The sequence below is a fragment of the Rhinolophus ferrumequinum genome, chromosome 4, assembly GCF_004115265.2.
Source record: "Rhinolophus ferrumequinum isolate MPI-CBG mRhiFer1 chromosome 4, mRhiFer1_v1.p, whole genome shotgun sequence".
Classification (NCBI taxonomy): Eukaryota; Metazoa; Chordata; class Mammalia; order Chiroptera; family Rhinolophidae; genus Rhinolophus; species Rhinolophus ferrumequinum.
In genome coordinates, this window is record NC_046287.1 from 2,171,007 (window position 1) to 2,198,063 (window position 27,057).

A 27,057-nucleotide genomic window follows, 5' to 3' on the forward strand; every position below is an offset into this window, starting at 1 on the left:
CTTTCTTGCCCACGTCACACTTTTGTGCGCTCTGGCTACAGCTACCAGTCCAAAAGCCTACGTGTCTGCTGATCTGGCTCTGTACCTGTCTATATCTATCTCCTTTCTGTACAGTCTTCTCTAGCTCACCATTAACTAGAAGCGAGTTCTGACTCTGTATTTTCTATAAATACACCTCATTTGTAACCTGAAATCCACTTGTGACCCCTAGGATTTCAGGCAAACACGAAGTTCATACCAAAGCTTGTGAAATCTGGTAAATCATCGTATGCATTCTTTCTCCAGGGAGAGTCCATAACTTTTGTTAAATTTTCAATGATGCATCTGACCGAAATATTAATATATATTGAGAGCTATAATTGAATTACAAACTCTGGAAGGCAGACACAGTGTGTTAGCAATCATTTTTCTATATCCAATGTTTACAACATGCCTGCTACGTATAATTTATATATTCTTAAAGTACGTATCATTATTGGTTGGTACGGCAGTGAAAAAAATAATAGCTGCTATTTATTCATCTCTTATCAGGTGTTGCCTATCTTCATATAAATTATATCCAATAAAAATAATGAGAAAGGCAGGCATTAAAGTTAATTACCTTTGTTTTAAAGGAAGAAACTGGCAGGGTGGATATTGTCAATTTGAATCCACCCTATGCAATTCTGAGATCAGAGCTAACAATCCAGTAAGACAGATTAAAAAATATACAAAATCACAATAGCAGAAATAGGCCTGATCTTCCCCATTCAATAATAAGATCCTTTAGGTGATAGAAGTATGTCCTTTCTGTCACGCTCATGCCATCTGTTGCAATGCCTTGCTAACAGCAGGTGTTCAATAAATCTCAGGTTAATGCAATTAAATGGAAATAAACATGGCAGATAAGGATTTGATAAATATATATTATGTTCTAGTTAGCAAGTTAAATTATACTTCGCATGTTTGTTACCATTTAGACACCATATTTATTTAAATTTGTGGAAGCAATTAACGTAGGGTTAAAGGTAACACTCATAAAGGTAATACTATCTGTTTAATGGTGTGTTTTTAATGAATTAGAAACATTGATCTACTTATCTGGCCAGTCTTACCATAAAGGTGACTAAATAAAGCACGTAGGCACAACCGGCTTATCAGGAGAAGGAATAAGAATTACTTAGCATTAGGGAAAAAAAATGTCATTTGGTCTATATCTGTCCAGTGTCTATTTATTGTTTTATTCATCTATATTTGCCCCCAACTTTATTGAGGTATAGTTGACTAACACTGTATACATTTAAGGTGTGCATCTTGATGTTTTGTTACATATTCACATTTTGAGATAATCACCACAATCAAACTGGTTCTCACGAGCTTCTATTTAGAATTATACACATTTGGCGTCAGAAGGGACCCGGAGGATTATTTGGTGAGAAAAATCAATACCCAGATGGGACACAACGACAGCTAGAAGCACCCTGGCCAATGGCCACGAGTGCTTCCCCCAGGAAGGTCTCAGCATCCACTCTCGCTTCTACTCGTGTCATCGAGTAGAACGGCATGAGAGATGACACAGAACGGCATGTGTCATCCTGCACAGCCACCCTCAGGCCACCCCTCTAGCAGCCCTGCCTCTCCCGAGAAGCGTGTGAAGGGTCACAGAAGGACAGAGAAAGTCAGAGAGCTTCCGAAGGGACTCAACTTCTTCTTGTGAAGACTGACTTCAGATTTTGTAAATGTGTCGTGATGTCACAGGGTATATAATGTGCCAGGTGTAGATACGGTAAGTTGTGTGGGAGTGGACAGTGACACCTCACAGACTTGTGAGGGCCCCGGGGACACTGTACCACGGCCATCTTGTTGGATGGGTCACTGAAGCACAGATCACACTGGATTCGAACAAACCCTGACACAGCTTTCCCCACCTGAGCCCGTGACAGTCCTGCAAGGCAGCTGTGGTTCGCTCTACTTGACACGTGGGTAAACAGACATGCAAAGAAGCTAGAGTCTTGCTCAAGGGCACAGCGGTTGTCAGAGTGTTTCTACCACGTCACGCCACGGCCATTTTAATGAGTGTGGAGTGTTACGTCCTTTCAGGGGAGTGGGTTGGCTCAGGCACTGAACTATCCTTCTTTCCCGAGTGAATGTGGACGCTGGCGCTCTCTCTGCTGAATGCAGCAGGCCACAAGGGCCATGCTTCTGCTCTGCTCTCCCAGACACAGGTAACTTACTATGCATACCTACAGCCGCTGCAAACTGTCGTGTGATGTGTACACACTCGTATGTGCAACTGTAGAGACAGACAGTAGAAAATAGAACAGTGCTCACAGGGTCTGGGGGAGCCAGGAAGAGGTTGGTGAAAAGGACACACTTGCAGCTATAGCGTGAATAAGGTCTGAGGATCTGAGGTGAAACCTGGCGACTGTAGTGATAACGCTGCATCGTATAATTGAAACCTGCTGAGACTAGAAAGTCAGTGTTCTTACCCCACCCCCACCCCCAAAAAGGTAAATACGGGAGGTCGTGGGTAAGTTCATGAACTTGATGGTGGGATCTATTCATACTGTTTACATATATGAAATCATCATGTAGCACACTTTAAATATTTGCAGTTTGATTTGTCAACAATACCTCAATAAAGCTGAAAAGCTCCATGAGAAAAGTCTAAGTGCTATGCAGACATAGGTGAATACATGATTGATACGGCTAGGGAGAAGGTTTCTTCAAAGAAGAATGGGAATGAGGAGGAGGCTGCAGCTGAGTAGGGGAGGAGGGGGCAGAGTGTGGGGGGCGGGCAGCGTGGGTGGTGGACGGGCAGGATGGGGGCAGTGGGTGATTTGGCCAAGCTCAGTGAGTGCTTTTACAGCCGGGGAATGACATGATTAGAACACAGATTAAATATGAGTTTCAAAGGAAGGCTGGAGACATACCTTTGAGAGCTTGGTGTCTATTGGGCAAGGTGTACATAATGGTAGCTGCAGGGGTTTGGCCAAATGTGGACCCCAGGCTTGTGAACTACAAGAGGTTTCATGACATGAGAAGTTCAACTAGGAAGTCTTCTAACTTTATGGAGGCAAATAACAAAACAAAACAAACAACCCCCCCCCCAAAAAAAAAAAACCCACAAATAAAAACAGCCAAAGGAAGTTAGCACTGGGCTAAGGAGAGAGGAGTCAGTGGCTTACACCCATACACTAACATACGGCTTCTAGCGGTGTGGCGTGTATTTCTCTGGAAAGGGAGGCATCCATGCTCCTTGTGCTGCATTTCTATCAGCCTTAATGCTACATCCAGTCCGCGCCAGTCACACGGAGCACTCATGAACACTCAGGCTGACACGTCACAGAGCTGAGCAGCAGGTCCAACACTGTAGCAGGCTCGCATCCGCCAGGGCCCAGGCCGGGCACACACTCCAGAGCATCCATCAGCCCTAAGGAGTGCGGTGGAGAGACAGGGCGGCTTCGTGTGGGAGTCTGCAGCAGCCAGTCTGGGGAGCAGTCGGCATTCTCTAGGCGGTGGCCATTTATCGTCTGACACAAACGATTCGTCACTCAGTATGTGAACTACGGGCACGCCAGCGGAACTGGGCCCTGGTGTGTGTCTGGGGAAAGCTAAGCTCCCATGAGTTTCGAGGAAAATTTCAAAATATCTACAGGACAACACCTGGGACTCTATCCTTTACATGTGTGTTATATTTCTTGGATTAGTGAACTGTACATACGGTTGCAGTCAGCCGTTAACTACAGGTCTCCTACAAAGGAAACTGTATGGTTTTGACAAAGGTACAGCTTACGGTGGTCGACCATACGGGGAGCTGGCTGGGACCTTGTGAGCCGTTAGAAACCCCAGTCAGACTGAGCTACAAAGAAGGAAGTCTCTGAGACACTTCTTAGAAATGGTGAGAAAGAAATGACTTTCAAAGGAATGTCTAAGTGCGAACTTGAAATGTGCCGAAGCAATCTGGGGAACCGGAGTCTACACGTGTCCACAAACTCGCCCGCTATTCGGCAGTCACAATTTCCAGGGGTCACCACATTTGTCCTTCAGCAACAAGCTGCTTCCAGATCCATTTAAGCTCTCGCCTGGAATCATCCGAGAGTTGCATTGATACTTTGAGGCATTTGCACTGTCATTCTGCAAGAGGCAGGAGCTCGAGTTAAAGGAGGCCCCCGGAATAACAGCACCAACTGCCTCTTTCTGGATTACTTAAGACATGAAGCAAGAGCTTCACCGTTCAGTCTGAGTAAGCTGAGCCAGAAGAGGAAGAGAACAAGCCCTGCGGCGCACACGTTCTCCAGCTCTGATCGAGCTCTGGCCTCCTCGGGTAGGTGACCACTTGGGTGACCAGGGGCAGCCGCCGCCCAGAGGAGCAAGCCCACACTGCACTTAGACTCTCTCCAGGGAAGTGCCGACAGTTGTGGCTGACGGCCCCCTGACAGGGGCAGTGTGCAGTGATGCTTTCACCGGCCCAGCACACGTTACTGCACACATTACCTTCAGGCAGTGGATATGAACATTCAGCAGCAAATGAACACTAACTGCAGCAAATAAACACTAGTCTGCAGAGTCGACCGGTTCAACTGCCAGCGAGAGAGAACCCAGAAGAAGGAATGCAATTAGGGGCTCGACAACGGAAAGCCAGAAAACGTGGTCCTACCATCGCAAAAGTAAAAGTTGTAGAAAGGCAATTCACGAAGGGCCTGATGACGCCCCTAACCTCCTGTATTCTTCAAGCACAAGAACTTAACGGCTACCTGCTGTTACTGTGTTTCCCTGAAAATAAGACCTAGCTGGACCATCAACTCTAATGCGTCTTTTGGAGCAAAAATTAATATAAGACCCGGTCTTATTTTATTATTTTATTATAAGATTGGGTCTTATATAATATAATATGATATGATATGATATGACATAATATAATATAATGCTGGGTCTTATATGACTTTTTGCTCCAAAAGATGCATTAGAGCTGATTGTCTGGGTCTTATTTTTCGGGGAAACATGGTACCACGGGTAAATTAATCTGTTTTCAATAGCTGGGATTTTATTGAATGGTTTTTTGGGCCCCCGTTCCCTAAAGTTAAGCACATGTAGAGAAGTGTAAGGTTTTAGTTTAAGTGGTTTTATATATAATGACTAAGATTTATTGTGTATTGATATTTCAAGTACAATTTTAAATAAATCAATACACGAAAATGCACTGACTTAAATCAAAAGTCTGGAACGAACTCAAAAGTTCATTTGCTCCATTAGGCTGTCTCTGGGTGAGACTTCTAGCTATTAATTTAACATCTCTAATGAATAAAATAGCCCACTTTTCTTAAGAAATATGTTCTCTTGTTTCAACATTAGTAAAAAATTACCTCCAATGTCTACTCAAAACCATTAGTACTGAGATGTAAGCATATTCTCTTTGTCCTATCTTTAGTAGCCACCATGCAGCTATTCAGAATGAATTTGTACCTTTATGGTTTCTTAATATACTGAGAGACACACCAAATCATACTTGCTTTACCCTCTTTACAACAGTGAGTAGGGACAGTGTAAGAAACCCTCATTTCACAGCCAGCCCGAGGTTACCTTGGGCAGTAGGTGAGGGGTTTTGGCCAAAGGTACATCAGACAAATGGGAGCATTAGAACTGTGTGTCACCTGAGCCAGGTCAACAGCCCTGCAGGCAGGTGACCTCTGAGATTATTACCTCTGCCAATCCCTCAGCTCAGATGTGCCCACAAACTTGGAGCCCAGCAAACAGGTTTTCAGCTCTGCGACACATTGCATCCCTCAGGACAGGGCCAAATACCCAGTGCTAAGAAGGATGTAAGAACCACAGTGATCCCTCGTTAGGTTACTCATTCACGGGCGTCGTCTACAGACCAGCTCAAGGGACGTGGTCCGTGTGGAATCCCACGCTTCCCTGGGTCACTGCCGAAGCCTGTGCTTAGAACCGGTGCAGCCCACCCCGCACCCCCAGGCCCTGGGACTGTCCCCGCTGCATCCCTCTGGCTCAGCACACCGCGGCTGTCTGTGTGTGCTCCCACGGCTCCATGATGCAGGGACCTTCCTTTCTTGTCATTAAGGTAAACAGAGAACTTACGTGACGCCACTAGTATTTGATGAATGTGCTGGCCGATTAACGCAACCTCCCTTCTGTGTTCCCAACAGGAAGCTGAGTGACCGTCAGACCACCGCTTCCTGGGCCTGGCATCCAGGTCACCAAGCTTTGCGTCAGTCTCCTGTCAGCATCTGGTTCTCTGGACTCTGATGAAGACGGGGAGCTGCCACTGTTTGCAGGGGGCTCTCCCTTCACCAAGTTTATGCCATCACCACACACACAATCACACACACACAGACACTTCCCATGCACACAGTCTCTCTCTGACACATGATGCATTAGATGTGATCGTGGCTGAACCTTGGACAGAATGTTGAGCATCTCAGCAAGGTCGCTTCCTCTTCTTTAAAACTGACCTCCTGGGGGCCATCTTTGCTCCTGTGTTCAGCCTCTTAGAAGGTTCCACCGCACAGCCCTGCTTTAGGAGACACCCCCAGGGGCTGCTGGTGAGCTGACACAGGGAACCAGCTCACAGTGTTTGCCATGCAGTGTGTGTGTCCGTCTCCAGTCCTGTGCTCAGACACTCCTGTGACCCCCTCGTTTATCCATGGTTATGGGCAAGTGTTTAAGTATAGTCTTAAATATCCTTCCACGTCCTAGCTCATCCCCTTGCAGTTTTATTTTCTCATCGCTCCATCCACCTTCCTTTGTGCTCCATGTTGAACTATTGTGTTTGCGGGGGCCCCGGAAACACCTTGGTGTGTCATGTGGCCCTAGCTCTGCCTCTGCCTTTCCTGTACCCTGTACCCTCCCGGCTACCTGAGCGCAACCCAGGCACTCTCTCCTCTAGGGAACCTGCTCCCTACGAGGTCAGTAGAGGGGCGTCTTTCTAATTCCATAGCATTTTGTGCATAGCTGCACTCACACTGTATCAGAGTTGTCAGGTGACACTCTTGTGTTCCTGGCTTCTTCACTGGACACCCGGGCTACGACTCGGTGTTTGGGCTTCTGTCTCCTAGCGCCCTGCAGGCCATGCTGCAGATACCCAGGAAGGGAGCTGAACGGAATTTCATTCCACTTGACATGGTGTCCAATGGATGGCCATTGTGCTTGGACCAGTGATGTAGGGTAAACGAGAAGAGTAGAGGGGGCATAAGAGATGAAGCAGTCAAGAAAAATATCACTCCAAGAATTTCCAGGAAGTTTATCGAAGTAATAAAACCCTGCAGAGCACTCATGGAGTTTGCACGCTCAGCCAAGGAAGGAGACAGGCAGCTTAGCAGAGGGATTTTCCCGTGTGGCGACCACAGACCCAAGTATGAGACGCTACACAGGATTATCTCCTTAATCTCCACCTCTGTCCACGGCCCCTCCTTGCTCCCATCCCAGTTTCACAGGTGGGAAACTGAGGCTTCGGTACAATAGACCTGGGACTCAACTCCAGGGCCTCGTGTCTCCGGTTGGTTCTGCTTCCCTCTGTGGGCTTGGAGCAGACACTGCACCTCCAGTTGTCACACAGTGAACGCTCTCAGATGGAGTGAAAGGTGGCAGGAGTGACACTGGGCTTGGTGTGTCTGCGTGGTGGCTTCCTGGACCCCTGTGTCTGTGCCACGTGCGAGCAACACATGCAGGGGCTGCCTGCACACCTGCCAGCCAGGTCGCCCTCGGTCGCGCTGAGAAGCAGCTCCTGGCTCACTGTGTCATGTTCCTTCCTCGTCAGAACTCTGTAAACATTTACTTAACTTCTCTTCACCGCCACCCACGCCTCCATGCAGCTCTTTGCTTCCACAGACATACGTGTTTATATTTGCTTCATAAATATACTCATTCATTGTGTTTTCAATGCTTCATGCCCTGAGTTTATTATTCTTGCTCACCCGCTCTGTCATTATTACAACACTGCCCGTCACCGGTCTGCAGCTTTTGGCTTGGACTGGATCAGCCTGCGAAAACCGAGAAAGCTGTCACTGCCTTACAGCTGTCTTAACGTGTTGCTGTTTTCATTGGGATTTCACTCGTACAAAAATAAATCGCTGCTCCTCAAAGAAAGCTGATTGGAGCAGTTCTGATTGGAAATGGATGGAGCAGGTCCCGAGTCGAGAAAACAGAGTTGGAATGGCTGACACTGAGGGAGGACAGGGCGTTCACTGTGTTTCGGTCCCGGCTCTGTCACTGGTGAGCTGTGTGCTGCAGGCTGATGGCTTACGCGTCCCTTTCCTTGTATCAGGATGTGGCCTCTGCTAGTTCTGACATTCAACGGCACCACAGCCCTGAGTGGGGGTCTCTAGGCCTTTCTGCCTGGTCCTGTTTGCACGAAAACTCAAACGAATTTGTCATTTTGGGGGGAGGGGGTTCTGACAATTTTTCAAAACACTTTTTAAATTGAAATGTACACACACATACGCACGCACACGCACACACACAGTAAGGTGCCCTTTCTCAGTAATAAATGCCCACGTGTTGGTTATTCACCTGTGTCCTCATTTCTGTTGGGTCCGCACCCAGAGGCTGCTGCCAGACGACTGAGGTCGGCTTCACAGTAAACGGTTTCCTGAAGAGGTGGCAGCAGCTCAGATTTCTGCCAACAGTGTGAGAGAAGAGTCCGCCCATTTATGAGATTTTCATCTCTTTTAAAACGTTGAACACCAGCCTCTTTGTTTTAGTGACTTTGGCTTGGGCAGATAGGGAGCGTGCGGAAGGACACCCATGGGTCGTGAACACTCACACGTCATCGCCGCTTGCAACGCTCCTGCCACACTTTCTTCTCTTGTGTTTAGCTACCCTGCCTCCCCGAAAATAACAACTAAGCGGAAAATAAGCCCTAGCATGATTTTTCAGGATGCTCGTCATACAAAATAAGCCCTAATGCATCTTTTGGAGCAAAAATTAATGGAAGACCCTGTCTTAATTTTGGGGAAATACAGTAGGGCTTATTTTATATTACAAACATCCTGAAAAATCATGCTAGGGCTTATTTTCCGCTTAGGTCTTATTTTCGGGGAAACACGGTATCCAGTGATTCGGGGAGGCAGATACTATTCTTCTCCTTTTATAAAGTAGCAAGATGCCCTAGCAGAACAGATATTGGCTCATACAAGTACTGAATGAAAACGCCAGGCCAAGAGTCAGCTCCTTGGAACATATACATGCGTGGGTCCCCGCTGTGAGTTATTGAAAGTATAGAGATGGCACTTTGCAAGAATCTTGGTTCTGAGACAAGTGTAAGTATATACAGAGGGCACCCCCACTAAAGTACACACATTTTAAGAAAGGAAAAAACTATTGAAATTGTAATACTCAATATGTACCGATAACAAAAGATGCATACAAGTCACATTTGCCTTCTGCAATGACAAGAGGAGCTCACAGTGGTTCCCAGCAGCGTCCAGACACTTCTGATGACAGCGAACTACTGCTTGAGCCACGCTGACCGAAGTGGCCACTTGTGTACACTTTTTTGGCTCCCCATATATTTAGGGAAAGTGGTATGTGTTTCTAATTTGAGTGAATTTATATTTATGCAAAACTGTTTTTCTTTTAGAGATTTAGGGGCTTTAAGAATTACTGAGAGGTTATAAGATTAGATTTTGCTAATTTATTTTGATCAAAAGAAAACTCTACCTGTCCAGACCTATCAGAAAGGTTCCCTTAGTGGAAGAGAGAGATGGCATCTAAGGCCACAAGAATGAATCAGAGCGCCACCTGCAGGCTCCTCACTGGTGCCGCAGGCCAGTGGTCCCTGCGGCCTAGAGGACAGGATGCAGAGTTCATTCCCTTCACTTCTTCAACATACAGTATTAACTGAGCACCTTCTAGGTTCTAGATTTCGGCCCTTACCACTTGCAGAGGTGCTGTTCTAAAGGGCGAGGTGGACACACGCGTCGGCGCTGGGAGCCAGGTCTGTCCCTACCCCTTAGCTCCAGCCTCTGTACTTGAACTGGTGCTTGCAGTCGCCGTGAGCGCTGGAGAGTGGGGAATGCATGTCCTGCCCAAACTTGAATTAGCCTGAAAACATGTAGCCCCTCATTTCCCAAAATATATTTGTAACAACACGAAAGTCTTCATTTTCTATAAAGTCTTCCTTTAAAATTAAAAGGGAAATCGACAGTTATGGAGAACTAGCTCCCAAAAGGAAAGCTAATTATTTGTGTCAACACAGGATATAAATCCGTGCTCAGGTTTTCTTTTGATTTATGAGACAGGGCGTTCTCTATGTAAATGGGGACAATATTACAAACACTTTCACAATGATTTATCAGGTACAGAAATCAATGGGAATTGCCTTTTGTGAAAATTGTAATTTTATAAATAGCCAGGTAAACATATGTAAAACTGGAGTTCAACACATATGTGGCTACTTAACAGTGAAGAGGCATTTATGGCTCAAGATTTATGTATCTTTAAAAAAGTAATCTTGCAGACATCAAAAATGTCGAGATGACAAATGGCGCTAACAAGGCAATTGTTTCATTATAATCAGTAATAGAAGCAACATATTAAGGATGGGCTCACTTTTCAGCAGATGTTAAAAAAGTCATGCATCCTACACAAACCTGCCGCTCCATGAGAGCTCAGTATGTACACAGATATTGCAAATCCATCACACAGCTTTTGCTGCATTTGTTACCTCTTTTGTTCACAATGCTATTTTAAAAGTGAGTATATTTTAGGAGTAGCAACTATAGAGCAGTTTTTCTTGTCAGTCCAACTTACTACTAATTTTGGCATGACTTGATTGCATGATCGAAGACATAAAACCATGGAAGTGTAAGATTCAGAGAATGAAGAATGTAGAGATGAAAGCTAAAAACAGAAAGAAAGAGAAGGAAGAATATTTTATGGTGGTGGTGATTGGTTTATTTGACCAAGAAAAATGCAAAGTTAGGAAGAGTGTACTCTTTGTTTTCAGAAGTTATAAAATTGCATGCAGCCATCATCGTCTTGGATGGAGAGGCAGTTTCGTATGGCGAGAGGACCAGAGGACTGCGTTAGTGGCTTGGGGACCACAGAGGGTTCCCATGCGAACTCCACATAACTTGCAATCATATTTACTGCAAGTAACACTCATGGGGTTTTTATAATCTTCAAAGTGACCACAAATAACAAATGTAGATGCAGTCATGTTACTAAGGCAGTAGGCATAGAAATGTGTTTTTATCAAAAGGTTCCCTTTCTCCACCAAATCATACAAGATCTGGGTCGTTTGACAGACTATTTGCACGGACATTAAATAGCATTTGGCAAATACTATGTGAGTTTCTCACTGCTAAGTATTGTTGTCCTTGTTGGTTTTCTGGAATGTTCATCGGCGGTGCTGCTGTGTTTTGCAATTGTGTTGGTAATAACAACAGTGTGTTTTCCCTCCTTATTTTGTTTAGTTGAAATGCAAGGACAGCGCAGATTGGGTGTTCAATCCAGGCAGAGAAGAAAGGGGAGATTTACATGAACGATGTGTGTTCCCTGTAGGACAGGAAGGTTTCCCATTTGGCCTCCGAATGAAAACCCCGAGGCCTCCTAGTTGCAAAGTCAGGACAGCATCACACACAGAGAGGGTCAGTGGACCGGCTGGTGGGGTTTCTGAGAGGGGCCGTGTCTGCAGCAGCTAGAGCTGTGTCTGCTGTTCTGCTGCCCTCAGGCCTGATTGAGAATGAGCAGGAAGGGCGCCGGGTAGCTTCCATTCACGGGTCACAGTGCTGCCCTCCTGAGAAGCACCAACGCACTGCTTTTCTACCCAGCCTTTGCCACGCTCCTTTTGAGATGGCAGGTCCGTTTCTGAATGTTTCCATCAACATCCCATTCCTCTCCACCTGGGCAGGTGTCTTTTGAAAACAGTGACCTTCCTGAACCCAACCTTCCAAACACAGTCTGCTAAGATGGTCAAGAGCATGATGCCTCCTGGGAAATGAGGCCCATGTGCCAATGACAGAAAGCGGGGCAGCCCTCTCACTACGTGGTCTTGGAGGTGGACTTCAGGATCAGCCTGGGGAGGCTTTCTGGTCTGCTGCTCGGAAGACACGTCTACCCCACCGTCTAGTTTTACATCTTTTTATCTCTTTGGACTTATGTGCAAAACTCACCACTTTGAATGACATACATTCTTTTACCATCAGTGGCTGACATGTCCTAGCTGTTGCAATTTTCTGTCAACCCATATGTTTCTTATATCTATGAATTCCTAGTATCTTCAGATTTGATGTTCTATTGCTGACCTTTCTTGCGATCACTGCTGAGGATGCCACATACACTGACCAAGCCTGGAGGCCGATACCTAGACGTTTCTCTGTTGTGCGATACCAATCAATTCATCAGCACCACTGGAGAAGATCAATCAACAGCTTAGAAACAACTCTATAGATTTACCTACCCAATTTTATGATCAGTCAAGAGGCATTCTAAATACTGATTCGTGGTGCAGACCCACTTGTTGGGACACTAGACACTAATACAATCTCCCTGGGTGGGAGTTGTTTACAGACTCTCCTTCCTACCAACTAGTTTCTGGACAGTGGGAGTTGTATATACTGTCCGTCTTTTGGGGTCCTGGCCGCGTGCACAAGTGCTAAGGAAAGCTGCCTCAGCTGACTTTCTTATAGTCGTGTTTTGGGGGCCGTGTGAGCAGTGTGCTGGGGAAAGCATCTCACTGTCCGACACAATCATACTATGTTTGTTTGAAATGCAAGTGGAATGGTTTTCGTTGGGCCTCTTAATAGATTGCATTTCTTTCCATTGTATTGATAAGTATTGGTGATTATTAGAAACATATAGGAAATGATACAATATTATCCAGGTCGAAACATCAGAAATTAGATACAAACAGAAAGTTTCACAATCAACCCTGCACAGAACTGATTACAGTCTTTCCGGTTTACTCAGCTACAGACTCAGCATTTTGGTTTTGAGGTTCCTTTATGTATAAATCACTAAATCAGGTAGCTCGATTTATGTAGTGTGCGTACATGTTAGGACTAAAAGTGACATCATGATGCACTTATGCAATTTCTTGCAACCTACGTGCTATACCATTCTTAGAGCGCAGATCAAGAAAATAACCAGACCACTGGGATATTTAGTGGTTAGGTGTATAGGAATTAAAATTAATGCTAATCAATATTTACTGACTAAAACTTACCAATAATTCCAGCAAAACAAGAAAATCTACTGCATATACCACCGTAATAAGGCACCGTTAATAAGTTACTACGGATTTCTAATGTGAACTGTTCATATAAGAAATAGAAGATGTTTTCAAGCATATATATCTTGTTTCCTCTTTAGCAAGAGAATCATAAAGTTTCAGAGTTGGAAAGGACCAGCAGATCTTCTGCTATTTTTTTTTTCTTGTAAGATGGAACATTCTTACCTTGAAACTGGGCATTAAATCCTTTGCGTCGATGGTTGCTGTCAGATGTGAAATGGAGTCTTAACCAATTCTTGCTACTGATAACAGGAGAAGGAAGATTCATGCCCGTCAGCCTGGAAAAGAGAATGAAGAAAAAATCCCCCTTGTAAACCAACAGAGCAAATGGCCTATAGCAAACCCGCTTTTAAAATCGACTACGGACAGTCTTTATTTTGAGGTGCTTAAAACAGAGGTCATTTATTAGCTACATTTAAACTTTGAAATGATTCAGATAATTTTATCTTACCCCACATACAAAGGCTATATTTATTCTTTAGGAAATGAAGGCTTTCACAAATATTTTACATTTTGAGTCTTCTTTATTAATGATAAATAAACGAGAAGATATTCTTTTGATTTCTTATTTCTTTGCATCGTGACTTCAATCATAACACAGTACAAAAGGAAAAGAAGGAGGCAAATGATAAAACCCTGCCAGTCACTATCGGAACACTGAGAAATTGTATTTCACTGGAAGTCGTCTCAACTACACGGCTTCTCATGCTTGACAGCGAGTTTGCCATGTGTCTAGTGCTCCCCTGCAGAATTCACGGCAGGGACCTCTCCTACAGGGATGACGAAAGGGAGTGTTTATGAGATGAGTGACAAGACTGTCAAGACGTTCTGAGATGGAAGAAAAGCATGTTTGAGAAAAAGAGTATATGTAAAACACAATTAAATCTTTCAAACATCAGACACTGTCAATCTCTGGTTAAGCTGTGTAAAAGATCCAGTCCACTTTAAAATGTGTAGTTAGTTGTCACAGAAAAATTCGTGATCTCCTTCCTGCCCTTGGAAACTTTGTGTCCCCACAGAGAAGTCCATGGCTTTTGGAGAGCAGGGATCTGGCTGTGCCAGACGCTGGGGCACTGTCAGTCCTGGCCGGTGGTGTGCCATTGGCTCGGCACGTGCCAGACACAGGATGACGGGCTGGCTCAGCTGGTCCTACCTGAGGCCTGCACACCTGGGTTGTCTCAGTTTTCCAGTCTGTACATTGCGTTTGAAAATACCTCCATTGAGGCGCTGATGTAATTATTAGGTTGGTGCAAAAGTAATTGCAGTTTAAAAGGTTGAAAATAATTGCAAAAACTGTAATGACTTTTGTACCAAGCTATATATCTATATATCTATATATCTGTATCTATATATATCTATCTATAGCTATATCTATCTATCTATCATCTATCTATCTATCTATCTATCTATCTATCTATCTATCTATCTATCTATCTGTCTATATCTTCCATAAATGGTCCTAAAGCAGTTTCAAATGTTACTTACAAGTGGCTACTCATTGTATGATTATTTTGCACTTCAGCTGGCAAATCTATTTTCAAAACAATGCTCACTGGTGTCGAAGATCTGTAAGACTTTAACCATGGGCGTGTGGCAGAAACTTGCGCTGCCCTTTGTGGGCTGGCCTGTGAGGACCTCTGCTGCTTGGTCAAGCTGGAAACCGTGTTCTACGCGTGGGATTTACCAGATCCGGGCTGACTCCTGCTAACCCCACTACCTGGAGGAAAAGCAGCATCCAATGAAATATGTCGCCAAGCTTTCTGATGTCAGGGTGTTCAATTTCAACTTTCAGGTTTAGAAATGTGCAGCATCCACTTAAAGTTAAAAGCCAACCCTTGACTGTAACCAATTGCAACAGTGTTTATGTCACTGTTGGAAATAATCTTCTGTGAGAGGAAATATACTACTCAGATCTGCCTGTTAGTTTGGATTTATGTAGTACTAACTGGGGAAGTCGGGTAAGGCTGGCTCCAAGAAGCATTTCATCATTCTGATATTTTGTTTGAAGGCTCCCCTGCCCCCCTTTTTTCCTGCTGAGATTGTGTTACAAATTCTGTTGGAACTAGTCACATACCTCTTTGCCTAATACTAACAATGGCCAAGAGAGAAGTAAATTTTGGATTTAACCACACACCGTCTATCCAGCTTATCCACATTTACTGAAATTTTTAATAATTGAAATCCATGTTTACTTTTTGTTGCTTTAAAGATTTATGTATATAAATATACATAAATCTTATATATATATACACATATATAAATCATATACATATACATACATATATAACTAGTCCTCTTGGAGTGACTCTAATCTCAAATGTTAGACGGCATTGCATTTCAGCTTCATCAACATTAGCAATGCCCATAAACAGCCCCTCTCTTCACCCCACATTTTCCAAACACCTACCCAGAAAACGTCAGTATTGCTTTTGTCGATACATTCCCCCTGCGATGGGCCAGATAGGATTATTTTAGGAGCTCTGGGTCACATGGTCTCTGATCCAACTGGTCAGCTCTGCCCTGTGCAAACACAGACCTGGGTTCGCTGTGGTGGGGTTCTGATAACACTTTATTTATGGACACTGGAAGTTGTATTTCACGTCCTTTTTTGGGGGTAAAAATAGTATTACTTTTTTTTTTAGGTGCTAACATAATTGTTAGGTTGCTGCAAAAGTAATTGCAGTTTAAAAGGTTGAAAATAATTGCAAAAACCGTAATTACTTTTGCACCAACCTATATATCTATATCTATATATCTATATATCTATATATCTATATCTACATATATCTATCAGCCACTTAACAAGGTAAGAATCATTCTTAACTTATGGGCCGGATTTGCCTGTTGGCCACTGTGTGCTGACCTTGCTTTCATATATAGGAGGCAGTTTGGAAAAATGCTGGGCAGTGAGACAGTTAGAGGATGTATATCAAGTTCACTTTTATAACTAAAGTTTCAAAAATTGCATAACTCCTATACAGCCTTCTCTCATACAGAATCAAAAGTGAGGGCTTTGTAACAGTTACATATTGTAATTCATGTCCCAAGGTCAGAGCCAAGTCCTGCAAGGTGTCACACTCCAGAGTGGGTTGATGTGCGCAGATTCGTGTGAATTAAACAAATATCCACATCTGGTTCTTGGGGGGTGTCAGGGAGCTGGTTGTTCTAAGTAAGACCTATCTTTGGAATTGTGAGTTTTTCTGTTACCTTCCCCCTGGCTGAGGCTACCCTCAGAGCTGTCATTTAATAGGAAGATTATGTTATACAATCACTTCTTCCTTCATTACTAACTAAAGAAAATTGATTAACATACAAACCAGTGGAGGTAGTGTTGGTTTACTAAGAACTTGGATGGTTCGGATAAGCTTTTGAGGTAAAGAATTCAGCCAAATACCTTTGTGGTAATGCCTCCCAAAGAGTACACATCCTAATCCCAGAACTTGTGACTATGTCACCTGACATGGGAAAAGGGACATTGAAATGTTATGAAGTTACACACCTTGAGATGGAGAGATTACCCTGGATTATCAGGTGCCCCAATGTAATCAAAAAGATCCTTAAAAATGGAATACAGAGGCAGAAAAAGAGAGTCAGAGGGAGAAAATGAACCTATGGAAGGAGGTCAGAGGGATGCATGTGCAAACTCCACCCATGATTGGCGACCTTGAGATGGAGGAAGGGGCCATGAGCCAACGGCCAGGTGCCCCCAGAATCTGGGAAAGACAGTGAAATGCATTCTCTCCTGGAGCCTCCAGAAAGAAACACAGACCTGCTGACATGTTGCTTTTATTCCAGCAAAACCCTTATAAAACTCATGACCTGTAGAACCATAAGGTAAAATATTTGTGTTGGTTTAGCTATCAAGTTTGTGTTGATTTGTAGTGGCAACAATGGAAAACAACTACAACCTTTTAATAAATCCACATCCTACTTTTCATTCTAAAGCAGCCCAGAAAGAGAGGACATACAGTAGAACATGTCATCACCGTATACTTAATAATCTGAGAGAAGCAGCAGCGTTTAGATCCTGTCTATAATGATCAATGGTTGAATGTCTGTCATTGTTGGGTCGAGGTCTTCTAGACGTCCTCTATAGTTCTTAGTTATGCTGCACCGGGGTTTCTAAAAAAGCTTTATAGATGAGAGGGCAAGTATGGGGCAATAGTGGAAAATGGACGTGAATAGTGAGCCTGAGATGCAAAGCAGAGCCATATTGAAGAGAAAAGAGGAAACGGTGGCAGGGATCAACAAATGCCTGTATCCGTTGGTTCACAGTACACTGAATTTCTTATCCTCCACATAGAGAAACAAATGATAGCAACCTGGTGAAGTAATGTGAATCCAAGATACTGGGACTCCAGGCGTAAGGGGAAGCACAAGAACGCCTGAGTGTGAGTGGTGGGGAAAGGGTCTTCCTGCGGGAATGCTAGATGTGTTTCATTTCTGGAGCATTTCAAACTAGGTCAGCAAACCCACAGGGCGGGACAGTGAGAACCCCGAGCCGTCCCTGTAGATATGGTTAAAGGAACTGGAAGTTCTTGCTTTTTGTCCCCAGCATGCCAAATTAAGCAAGTTAATCCATTGGTAAATTCATTTCTTTTAAAGGATTCAACAAGGTTTTTCTCCTGCCAACAGTAAAATTGGATGCGGGCCTCATGGGCTACGTAAAGTGAAGATGACCTTCTTACAGCCAGAACCGAACAGACCAATGTGTTCCACTTTCTCCAAATAGCTTCCCATAAATTCTAGGGTTCTATTTCTAGCACCGTCACTTCTGGCTTCCCTTAACCTCTCTCAGGGTCACTTTTCTCGTACATAATATCAGGGGGTTGAGCACGTCATTCTAAAACATTGCATCTCATTCATTATACTTAAGTAACTGGAAAAATATAGAGTCAACGTATTGAGATAATTTTCCAAAAGGCATTTGGAAATGCTAACTTTTTTTGAGAGAGCTCTGTTTGAGTACTCCTTCAACAGCATGCCAGATGTCTTATTTCTTCAGAAAATCACATAAATTGCTGGGTGTTACTCATAGCTAAAGCTCTCTAACTGTGATAACTAAGAAGCCAGAAAGCATTAATACCATCGACACAGACCGGGAGTTAACTCAGCCTCCCTGAGGAGACTAAAGAATTTAACCAACCTATTCGAAGAGACTGACTGCTTGTCAGACTGGGGACAAAGTCATCTAGAAATTGTTATTTTCTCGTGTGCTCTTGTGGACATGTAATCAACATGATTTGAGTGGTGTTTAATTTATCTCTGTTTTGTCAAAATGAAATAGAATTATCTGATCAAAGTGTTTCTGAAATGTCATATTTCTAATTGGTTGTTATTTGCATTACTAGCAAAATCCACTGTCTTATGAACATTTGTTGAGTTTCTAATACCGCTATCCTGAGCCTTATTTTGGGTATTGAAGAAAGTAACAGTGGAATAAAAGGTAGTTTTCACCTGGGAAGAACATGAGAAACAATGAAGAGTTATGTGTGTGTGTGTGTGTGTGTGTGTGCGCGCTCGCACGCACGTGCACACATGTGTATATATACACATACAATCATTGCATATTTGTATATAGATATTTCTAGAAATTTATTTTAAAAGTTTTACACATAACACATATACCCTCTGGGAAAAACAGCAAAACAAAGCAGAAACTACCCACGGCCTATTTAAAAGCACACCACAGAAGACATGTCTGTTAGTTCTTCCTGTCATTAAAATTAACGCGTTCTGTCAGACTTTTCTGTCACATGGCATGGCACCCACGTTGAGCTCTCACAACAGGCTTCCCATCCCTGGATAGCACTTTTTTTTCTTTGAATCTCTTTTTTCCCTCAAGGCACTCAGCAGATTCTATCATTAGTAGATACCAATAGCTCTACCCTCCCCTCTTGGGGACTTTATCCACTCTTGTGACGAGCGATTACCTTTACCGTTACCCGTGTGCCCTGTTACAGTCTATGCTTTTTGCAGAAATGATCCAGCCCCTTGAGCAGTCGTCCGTCCCCCAGTGTGGCCTCCCGTCCTTCCAGCCCCGCCCAGCCACAGCCCCACCCCCCACTTTCTATCCGGATGTGCTTGACTCCTCCTGTCCCCACTGGGCGCCCCATGCTTCTTCCTCCTCGGGGTTTTCCCACAGCCGCACTCTTGCCTGGAGTCCACCGTGCGCGGGCATGCACACACACACACATGCACTCACACACGCCCCTCCTGCTGTAGTCATTCCTGGTTGTCCTTTTGGTCTCTGACCGTGTGCGACATTCTGCGGAAGCCCGACCTCACCACAAACATGAGGCTGTCCCTCCCTGTGATGTCCCCTCCTGGTACCTGTCCTGCAGACATGTCACAGAAGTGATGTCCTGATGACTTCTTGAGTGGTTGTCTTTTCTGTGACACTTGAAGCTGGCATTGTCCCCACTGTGTCTCCAGCACTTAGCAATGTGCTGGGCACATAGTACTTATCAGCGCAAAACCCATCAGGCGATGAAACACAAGAGGTGACATTAGACACTCCCATGTGGACCTACGCTGGTCCCACTTCCCAGCGTCCCTCTATAAACCCTTCCCTGCTCCAATGCCAGGCTGCTGTGTGTTTGTGACCATGTCTTCATTGGATGAATTCTTTCCCTTTATAGCTTTAGAGGTGAGCCAGGTAAGGAATGAAGAAATGGTGGCTGGGAAAGGACAGCGGTTCCTTTCTGCCTGGGACCAAGGTCTCTGCACACTCAGGCAAACCTCCCAGGGCTGCACACACACAATGCGCTTTGAAGGGGCTCCCCTACGTGTCCTGCCCCAGTGGCCCTGACTGGACATCCAGGATCTCTTGATGTTAATCACTCCTAAGGAAATCCAAGGAGATCATGCATCAGGGGCCCCAGAAACACCCTCAGTGTGGGTCACTATCGAGCTTAGGTCATGGCCGCAGTATGTGCTGTGGATTTCCAGAAGCAGCGAGCTGTCGGATGTGTAATCCTGGCTGTACTAAAGCAAGTGTAACTGCAGTGGGTCCAAGGGATGCATCGGAATATGTGTGACTCCCCCGCTCACAGATGCCCCCACCTTTGGATTTATATGCAGTAGCTATTCCGTGCTAAGTGGTGGCCATTCCACCTGCAATGCCAACATCTGCCCTCCTTTCTTCTTATTAAGCGCCACCTGTGTCCTCGCCCAACCCTGTGCCCTCTACTTGTGCTGTTGAAAAGGTCTCCTAATTGTCCCTGTCTACTCTAATCCACTCTGTGTAGCTCTGGCACAAATGGCCATAAATACAAAGCGATTCAACAAACATTTACAAACAACCTAGTGTGCCGGACTGAAGATACAGCTGAGCAAGCTGCGGTACCCAAGACCTTCCGAGAGGAAGGACCTCAGAGTGAAGACACTCAAGGTAAGTGTCTCCAGATGGAAATTCAGGTCACTGTGAGTGCCCACAATAGGGGGTTTCAACTGTTTCTTGGGTGAAGGCCGCTGAGGAGATGTGCTATCTGAGCTGTGACTTGTCAGCTGAGTGGCTAGACTGGGGGACAGGAGAGCAACTTGAGAGCAGTGCTACCACAGTGGAGATTTGTGGGGACACCCAAGCCTTCCCTTTTCTAAAAGTCCTCAATAGCTCTAATCAGTGGGGCAAGAGGCCAATTTTCCTAGCATTGGATTGAGGACCCTTCAGGGTACGAGAAACCATTCCTACTTCAGCTCTCATGTTGTCTGTTGTAAAGCTCTGTGTTCTGGCCACGCTGGGCTACGACTGCTCCCTAAGCATCTTACGTGTCCACGTCTCTGGGCTTTGTGTCACTGTGTCCTGCCATCCTGGGCCTTTTGACTCATTCCGCCCATTTAAATCCTTCCCACATTTCAAAGCATTGGCAAAAGATGCCCCCCTTCCCCGAATATCTTTTCTGTAGTATTTTAGTGGAATTAAGCACTCTGCCCATGATCCTTAAGCACTTGCTGCATGTATTTCTACAGCAACGGTGAATCTGTCTCATATCGTTAGTGGCTGGGTAGAAATCTACGTCCCTGACTGGACTGTGAGCCCACTGAGGGTACAGCCGGCACGTTGTCAATGTCCCTAATCCTTGCAGTGCTTTGCATAAACCAAAGTCTCCATCAGTCCATTGTAAATGGTTTCGGGTTTTATTTTTGTTCATGATATAACCTATTAATCAATAGCGAACCCTAAGAACACACAAAGTTAAGGTTGTTACGAGAAAGCCATTTTTATTTTTTCATAGACAGTGTTTTCCCAACAGTGTTACAACCTGCTGAGTGTGAACCCCCACGTGGGTCAGAGCTGATGTCCTTGGAACCCAAATGGTGACACAGGACTCACTTAAGACACTGAGAACGTCATCTGTGTCCAGGAAGGAGCTGGAGAATGATGGAACCTATTAGAGATGCGGCAAAGGAGCCCAGCCCTGACCACAGGGACGTGACAGCAAGCCGTAAACACGTCCAGGGCTTCAGCACATCAGGCCTGGAAGGAATCCAAAGGTCCTCAGAGAGGATCAGTGGTGAGAGAATGTGATAAATCCTGCCCTCTAAAGCTTAAGGACTAAATGTCAGGGAATTGCTTGAACGCAGCTGGGGAAATGGCTCAGATAGACGAGTAATAGGATAAGGCAGACAAGAGACAGTGCCTGTGACAGCATCTCTCCGTGGAGTCCCCTGGGCCTCGGTCCATCCAGACAGGCCTGGCAGCGAAGTGGCTTCAGCCAGAGGCCGACTGGAGGAATCGTATCATTCTTCCAGGGCAGGGAGGGCCTGCTTCACTTGTGTCCAAAAGGTCATCTCTGGTATTAAAAACCTCAGCTGCAACAAACTCGTCTGGATCTAAGTCAGTGACCTGGGAAACGAAACCTCCAGTGTTGTTCTCTAATCCTCTGCTCGATCCGATGTCCCTGGAGGTTGTTTTAGGGATTGTCTGCAAGGGCTGGACTCTGAGCTTTGCCCACAGGGCAAAACGTCCTCTGCCTCCTGGACTTCCAAAACCAGTGAATAGTGGGCGCTAGGCCTGGCTGGGGATCAATACTGCTTTTTGCTTACTAAAAAAGATAGTATCGACAAACAGATCTCTATAATAAATAAACACGTAGTCTATACTCTAAGCCTGACAATAAAAAGAAATGCCACGTGACAGTGGATTTCTGGGTCACTGCCCCTTTTCTCTTTGATACTCTTTTTAGAAATATTATACATATTGTTTGATGCATTGTAAACACTAGATTTCCCTTAGTCTTAGGATGAGGTAAGTCTCATCCAGCCCAGTTCAAGAGTCTGAAACGAGTCTTTTATTTCTTTAGCAAACCTCTTCCATCACCTGATATGCCAACCAGCTGGTCAGATTCTCACACCCCCACTGACTGTCCTGGGGTTTGAGCCTCTCCAATGCTGTCAGGTGGGACCCACGGTGTGCAGCTCACACGGAGCATCAGAACCCGTCCCAGCCACTGCAGACCTAGTTAAACCTCACGCAGGTATACGCAGCCCTTGGGTTGGGCTTGGGGTTGGCAGTCTGTGGGGTTACCTTAGGTCACATGTGCCATTGTAGGAAGCAGGCTCCTGCCACACACTGGACTCTGGGTGCAGGCCAGCGAGCAGCGAGATGCTGGCATGGAAGCCCACCCCATGGCCTGCCTCTCATGCCTGTCTCCGAGGTCCTTAATCATTACTCACCAGCTTTGGAGTCAGCCTGACCTGGATTCAAACCCACTCACGCCCCTTCCCAGCTGGGTGACCACAGGCCTCTCCTCCACTGGCCGGAACGTGCAGGCCTCACCTGTGTGAACGCCACACTGAGGACCACACGCTGGCTGCCACTCGAGCACCTTTGTCACTCTCTGCACCCTGACAGGTTTCGGTTTTGTGCTCACACCCACTCCACCCCTTGCTGCAAAGCACTTCAGAGGAAGCCACTTGATTGCTGCCCTTGTCCACATATGTGTGTACGGCTCTGTCTGTAATCATGTTAACATGTCCAAACATGGTAACATGTTTCCCTTTCACACGGATGGGGAGAGTATTTCCTCGTGAATTTTTCCAGCTTACCGACCGCTTTCTATGTCCTAAACGCTGGGCAAAGCACCGGGACGCAAGATTGCACAGGTGTCTGTCTCTGACCTCGCGTGGTTTATAGGCAATCTAACTGAGACGTGTTGTGGGATGACTGTGGCCCACACAACTCACACACTGACAGTCTGAATATAAGCACCTCCGAAGGTGGCTGCACTTGGTGATCAAACCATTACAGATGTAATTAAGGAAAAATGAGGGCCTACGACTGGGGTCCTTATAAGAAGAGGAGGTTAGGACAGACGCACACTGAGGGACGACCGTGTGAGGACTCAGGGAGAAGACGGCCGTCTACACGCCCAGGAGAGGCCTGGAGCAGACCCTCCCCTCATGGTCTGCAGATGGAGCCTCCTGATGACACCTGGGTCTCAGACTCCAGCCCCCAGACCTGTGAGATGGTACATTCTGTTGTCACAGCCTCTCGGTCTGTGGAACCTTGTCATGGCAGCCCCAGCTAACACAGGAGTCCCGTGAATAAACTGCTAAGTGGGCGTGGACCAGGGCTGTGTGACAGTGTCCTCAGGACAGGCTGCCTCGGCAGGTTGGAGGGGCATGGCATCAGGGAAGACTTCCTGCAGACATGAGGGGATGGACGGAAAGAGGCGGTACAGGAGGACGCGGGGACACAGACGTTAAAGGCAAAAAGACGTGTCCTCAGGGGGGGTTGGAAAAGGAGTGGGCAGCAGCGAAGACACCCTGATGGCCCAGAAGGTAAGGGAGACGGGGGCCCTTCAAGAAGGATGGCCACTAGCTCCCAGAAGCACGGGTGGTCAGTGATGGCCGACAGGGGCGCGGGCTTTGGCTTCGGACAAGTGAAAACCAGGGATTGAAGACGACAGTGGCTTTACAATCCCTCAGTGAATCACCTGAGCCAGTGGCAGCAGCCCATGTTAAACGGCGTTGGGGACCTACAACATCGGGGGGGCATTCAGGTCAATCCATGTTTAAATGTTCCGTTTATTGACTATGTATTGTATTCAGCAAACACAATTCCAGCTGATTCTTCTGCAAGTTTACAGTTGTGAAATAAGCAAGAACATACAACAGCCTGAGAAAATGTACCTGGAAGGCCAATGGCTCAGACCACAGGGAACCTGCTACCAAGTGACAGAGACAGGAAGTAGCTGTACTGTGTTTTCATTTGTTCCAGTGATCAGAACTCCATTCCAGCAAAGACACATGATGTCGTTACTAGTATGTCCACCGAGCCAGGGTGTCACACTTTGCTAGTACGCTCTTAGAAACGGTAAGGCTGGTGCTATGCTCTGCCCACAGCTGCACTTAATGAAGGGTTCTCCTGAATGCTCATGTCAGAAAAAAATTGCACAGGCTTCAGGAAATGGGGATCCTAAAGGGATTTAACATGTTCTGTGAAGGAGACCCCGCTAAGCACTCGTATGTCATTGTTCAGTCATTCAAATGTATGTCTTTTAATTATTTTTTTTTAATTATTTTATTTACATTTTATTTTTTTCCAGAATTATTGAGGCATAATCGTCAAATAAAAGCTGTATACATTCAGGTGTACAATGTAATGATTTCATATATGAACACATTGTGAAGAGATTATAACTTAGCTAATCAACACACCCATCCCCGCACATAATTACCTTTTTGTGCGTGGTGAGAACACTGAAGACCTACTCTCTTAGCAAATGTAGAGCGTCTGACCCAGTGTCCTCAGCTGCAGTCATTGCATTGTTCACTTACTCATCTTGTAACTGCCAGATTATCCCTTTGACTAACCTCTCCCCACTTCCTGCACCCCGCACCTGCTAACCACGCTTCTCCTCTCTGTGTCTCTGAGTTTGACTTTTTTGGATTCCACATGTAAGGAGATCATTCATTATTTGTCTTCTGGGTCTGGCTTATTTTGCTTAGCATGTCCTCTAGGCTCCTCCATCTCAAGGTCTGAGAGGAGACAGACAGTGGCCATTGATCTGTTTAGGTTTTTTATTTGACTTGGAATAGGTATTTTTCCGATCTACAGATGAGGAACTAAGCCTTACAGACCTGGAGCACATGTCGTGTTTGGATTTAGCACGTAGGACGTGACAGGTGCACTTGCTCAGTGAGTGCTGACTACTGAATCTGTCACCTTTTAGATTCTGGAAACGCACAGCAGTGCAAGTGTGTGGGACGGTGGGGGCTGGTGGAAGATAAATCACACTCGTGCACAACCACGTTGCCCACTGAGCTGACCTCCTCTGGGCTTGTGAATTCTGGCCCCTTTGGGAAAGGCAGGTGAGCTCAGGACCAGGTGAGCCTTTCTGATGACCCTGGGACGACTGCCTGGCTGCCAGGGAACTTCGAGACAGCCTCCTTCTTCCATCGAGGTGCAGAGGCCGCTCTGCCTGTGAGCTCAGCTTTTGCCAGTGGGTCGAATGGCCTGTGGAAGCCATTTAAATCAGGGATGACTAGGGCTCTGAGTCTATCCAGGCCCTCAGCAGGAGGAATCCCACAAGGGAATCCCATAAGGGAATCCCACCTTGTTGCAAATGGCAGGATGTCCTTCTCTTTATAGCTTTTACAGTGGAGTAATAGTCCATGTTTTACATGTACAAGCATCTGTATCCCATTTTCTCCATCCAAGGAGAGCCTGCCTAGTCCTTACTGCTTTTCTAGGATCTGTTATGTGTGGATGGAGGGTAAACGTGGGCTGATGCTTTCCCACACGCGAGAAAGTTACTGGGACACCAGCGCTGCTGGTTTGGACTCAATATGCATAAGCCAAGTTGAGGGAAGTAAATATAACTGTTCCTTGTTAATAATTACAGGGTCAAATGGATTCAGAAACCAGGAGGACTTACATTTTTCTTCTTGCCCTATGTTAATATCCACAGAGATGCTGGTGAGACTTAAGCCAGATGAAGCCAAGGAATCTAGTCATTTCACTCAGTAACAAGATAAACTATAGTCAAATAGTGGTCTTTGGTTATGACACTTTTGGGAAAAGTTGAAAGTTTGTCAAAGTTGTACCAATTGGAGAAAGTATCCGTTAAATATTATATTAAAAAGCATTCATTGGCACAAAAGAATATTCCAGAGAGAGATAGCTTAAAGTGACATCCTAGACTATTTTTTTCCGTAACTAATGAGTAAATAGTAGATAAGCAAAAAATAATAACGGTAAATAAATTAATAAATAATACAGCTAATATTCTAAACGGATTCCTATGCAAGTATGTGTAGGTGGATATGAAAATGGCGTGTCTATTTACATACCATTTGAAAGTCTCCTTTTTTCCTTTTAAGATAGCATTATTACCCTTTCCACACGAATACCTATAATTTGTGAATTTTATGTGATATCATACCGAAGGAATATGCCATTACTTATTTAACCAATGCCCCAGTGTAGCTACTTGATATTATTTCTGATACCTTGATAAATTTCATACTAAACCACATTTTGACAAGTAAATTTGGAATCAGTACATTAATTAGGGTTAATTCCCAGAAGTGAAAGTTATGGGTCAAAAGGGATGCACTTCTTTAAGGCTCTTTATACACATATTGCAAAATCGCCCTTTAAAAAAATAAGGTTTGGGAAGAAGCCTTTCGAAGGTATTCCATGACTTTATACCAGAGCCTTTGAGCTCCTTTATTTGAGACCCACTTGCCACCTTCTCTGTGACCTCTGAGCTCACATGGCTTATTTCTCTGTCTCATTATACCTGCATCCTTCTAACATGGGAAGTGTTACACCTCTGTCTCCACCAGGAGGTGAAAGCTCTCTGAGGCCATGGCAT

The 27,057-nt window shown here is 45.1% G+C and overlaps 1 protein-coding gene across 1 annotated transcript in view; it reads right to left on the reverse strand.

Annotated features, from left to right (window-relative positions):
- Window positions 1–27,057, reverse strand: part of CSMD1 (CUB and Sushi multiple domains 1) — a 1,609,724-nt gene that overhangs the window by 571,906 nt on the left and 1,010,761 nt on the right. The window contains exon 6 of the mRNA XM_033104535.1: window positions 13,397–13,509. Coding sequence (XP_032960426.1) covers window positions 13,397–13,509 — 113 coding nt within the window. The remainder of the gene's footprint in view (window positions 1–13,396; window positions 13,510–27,057) is intronic.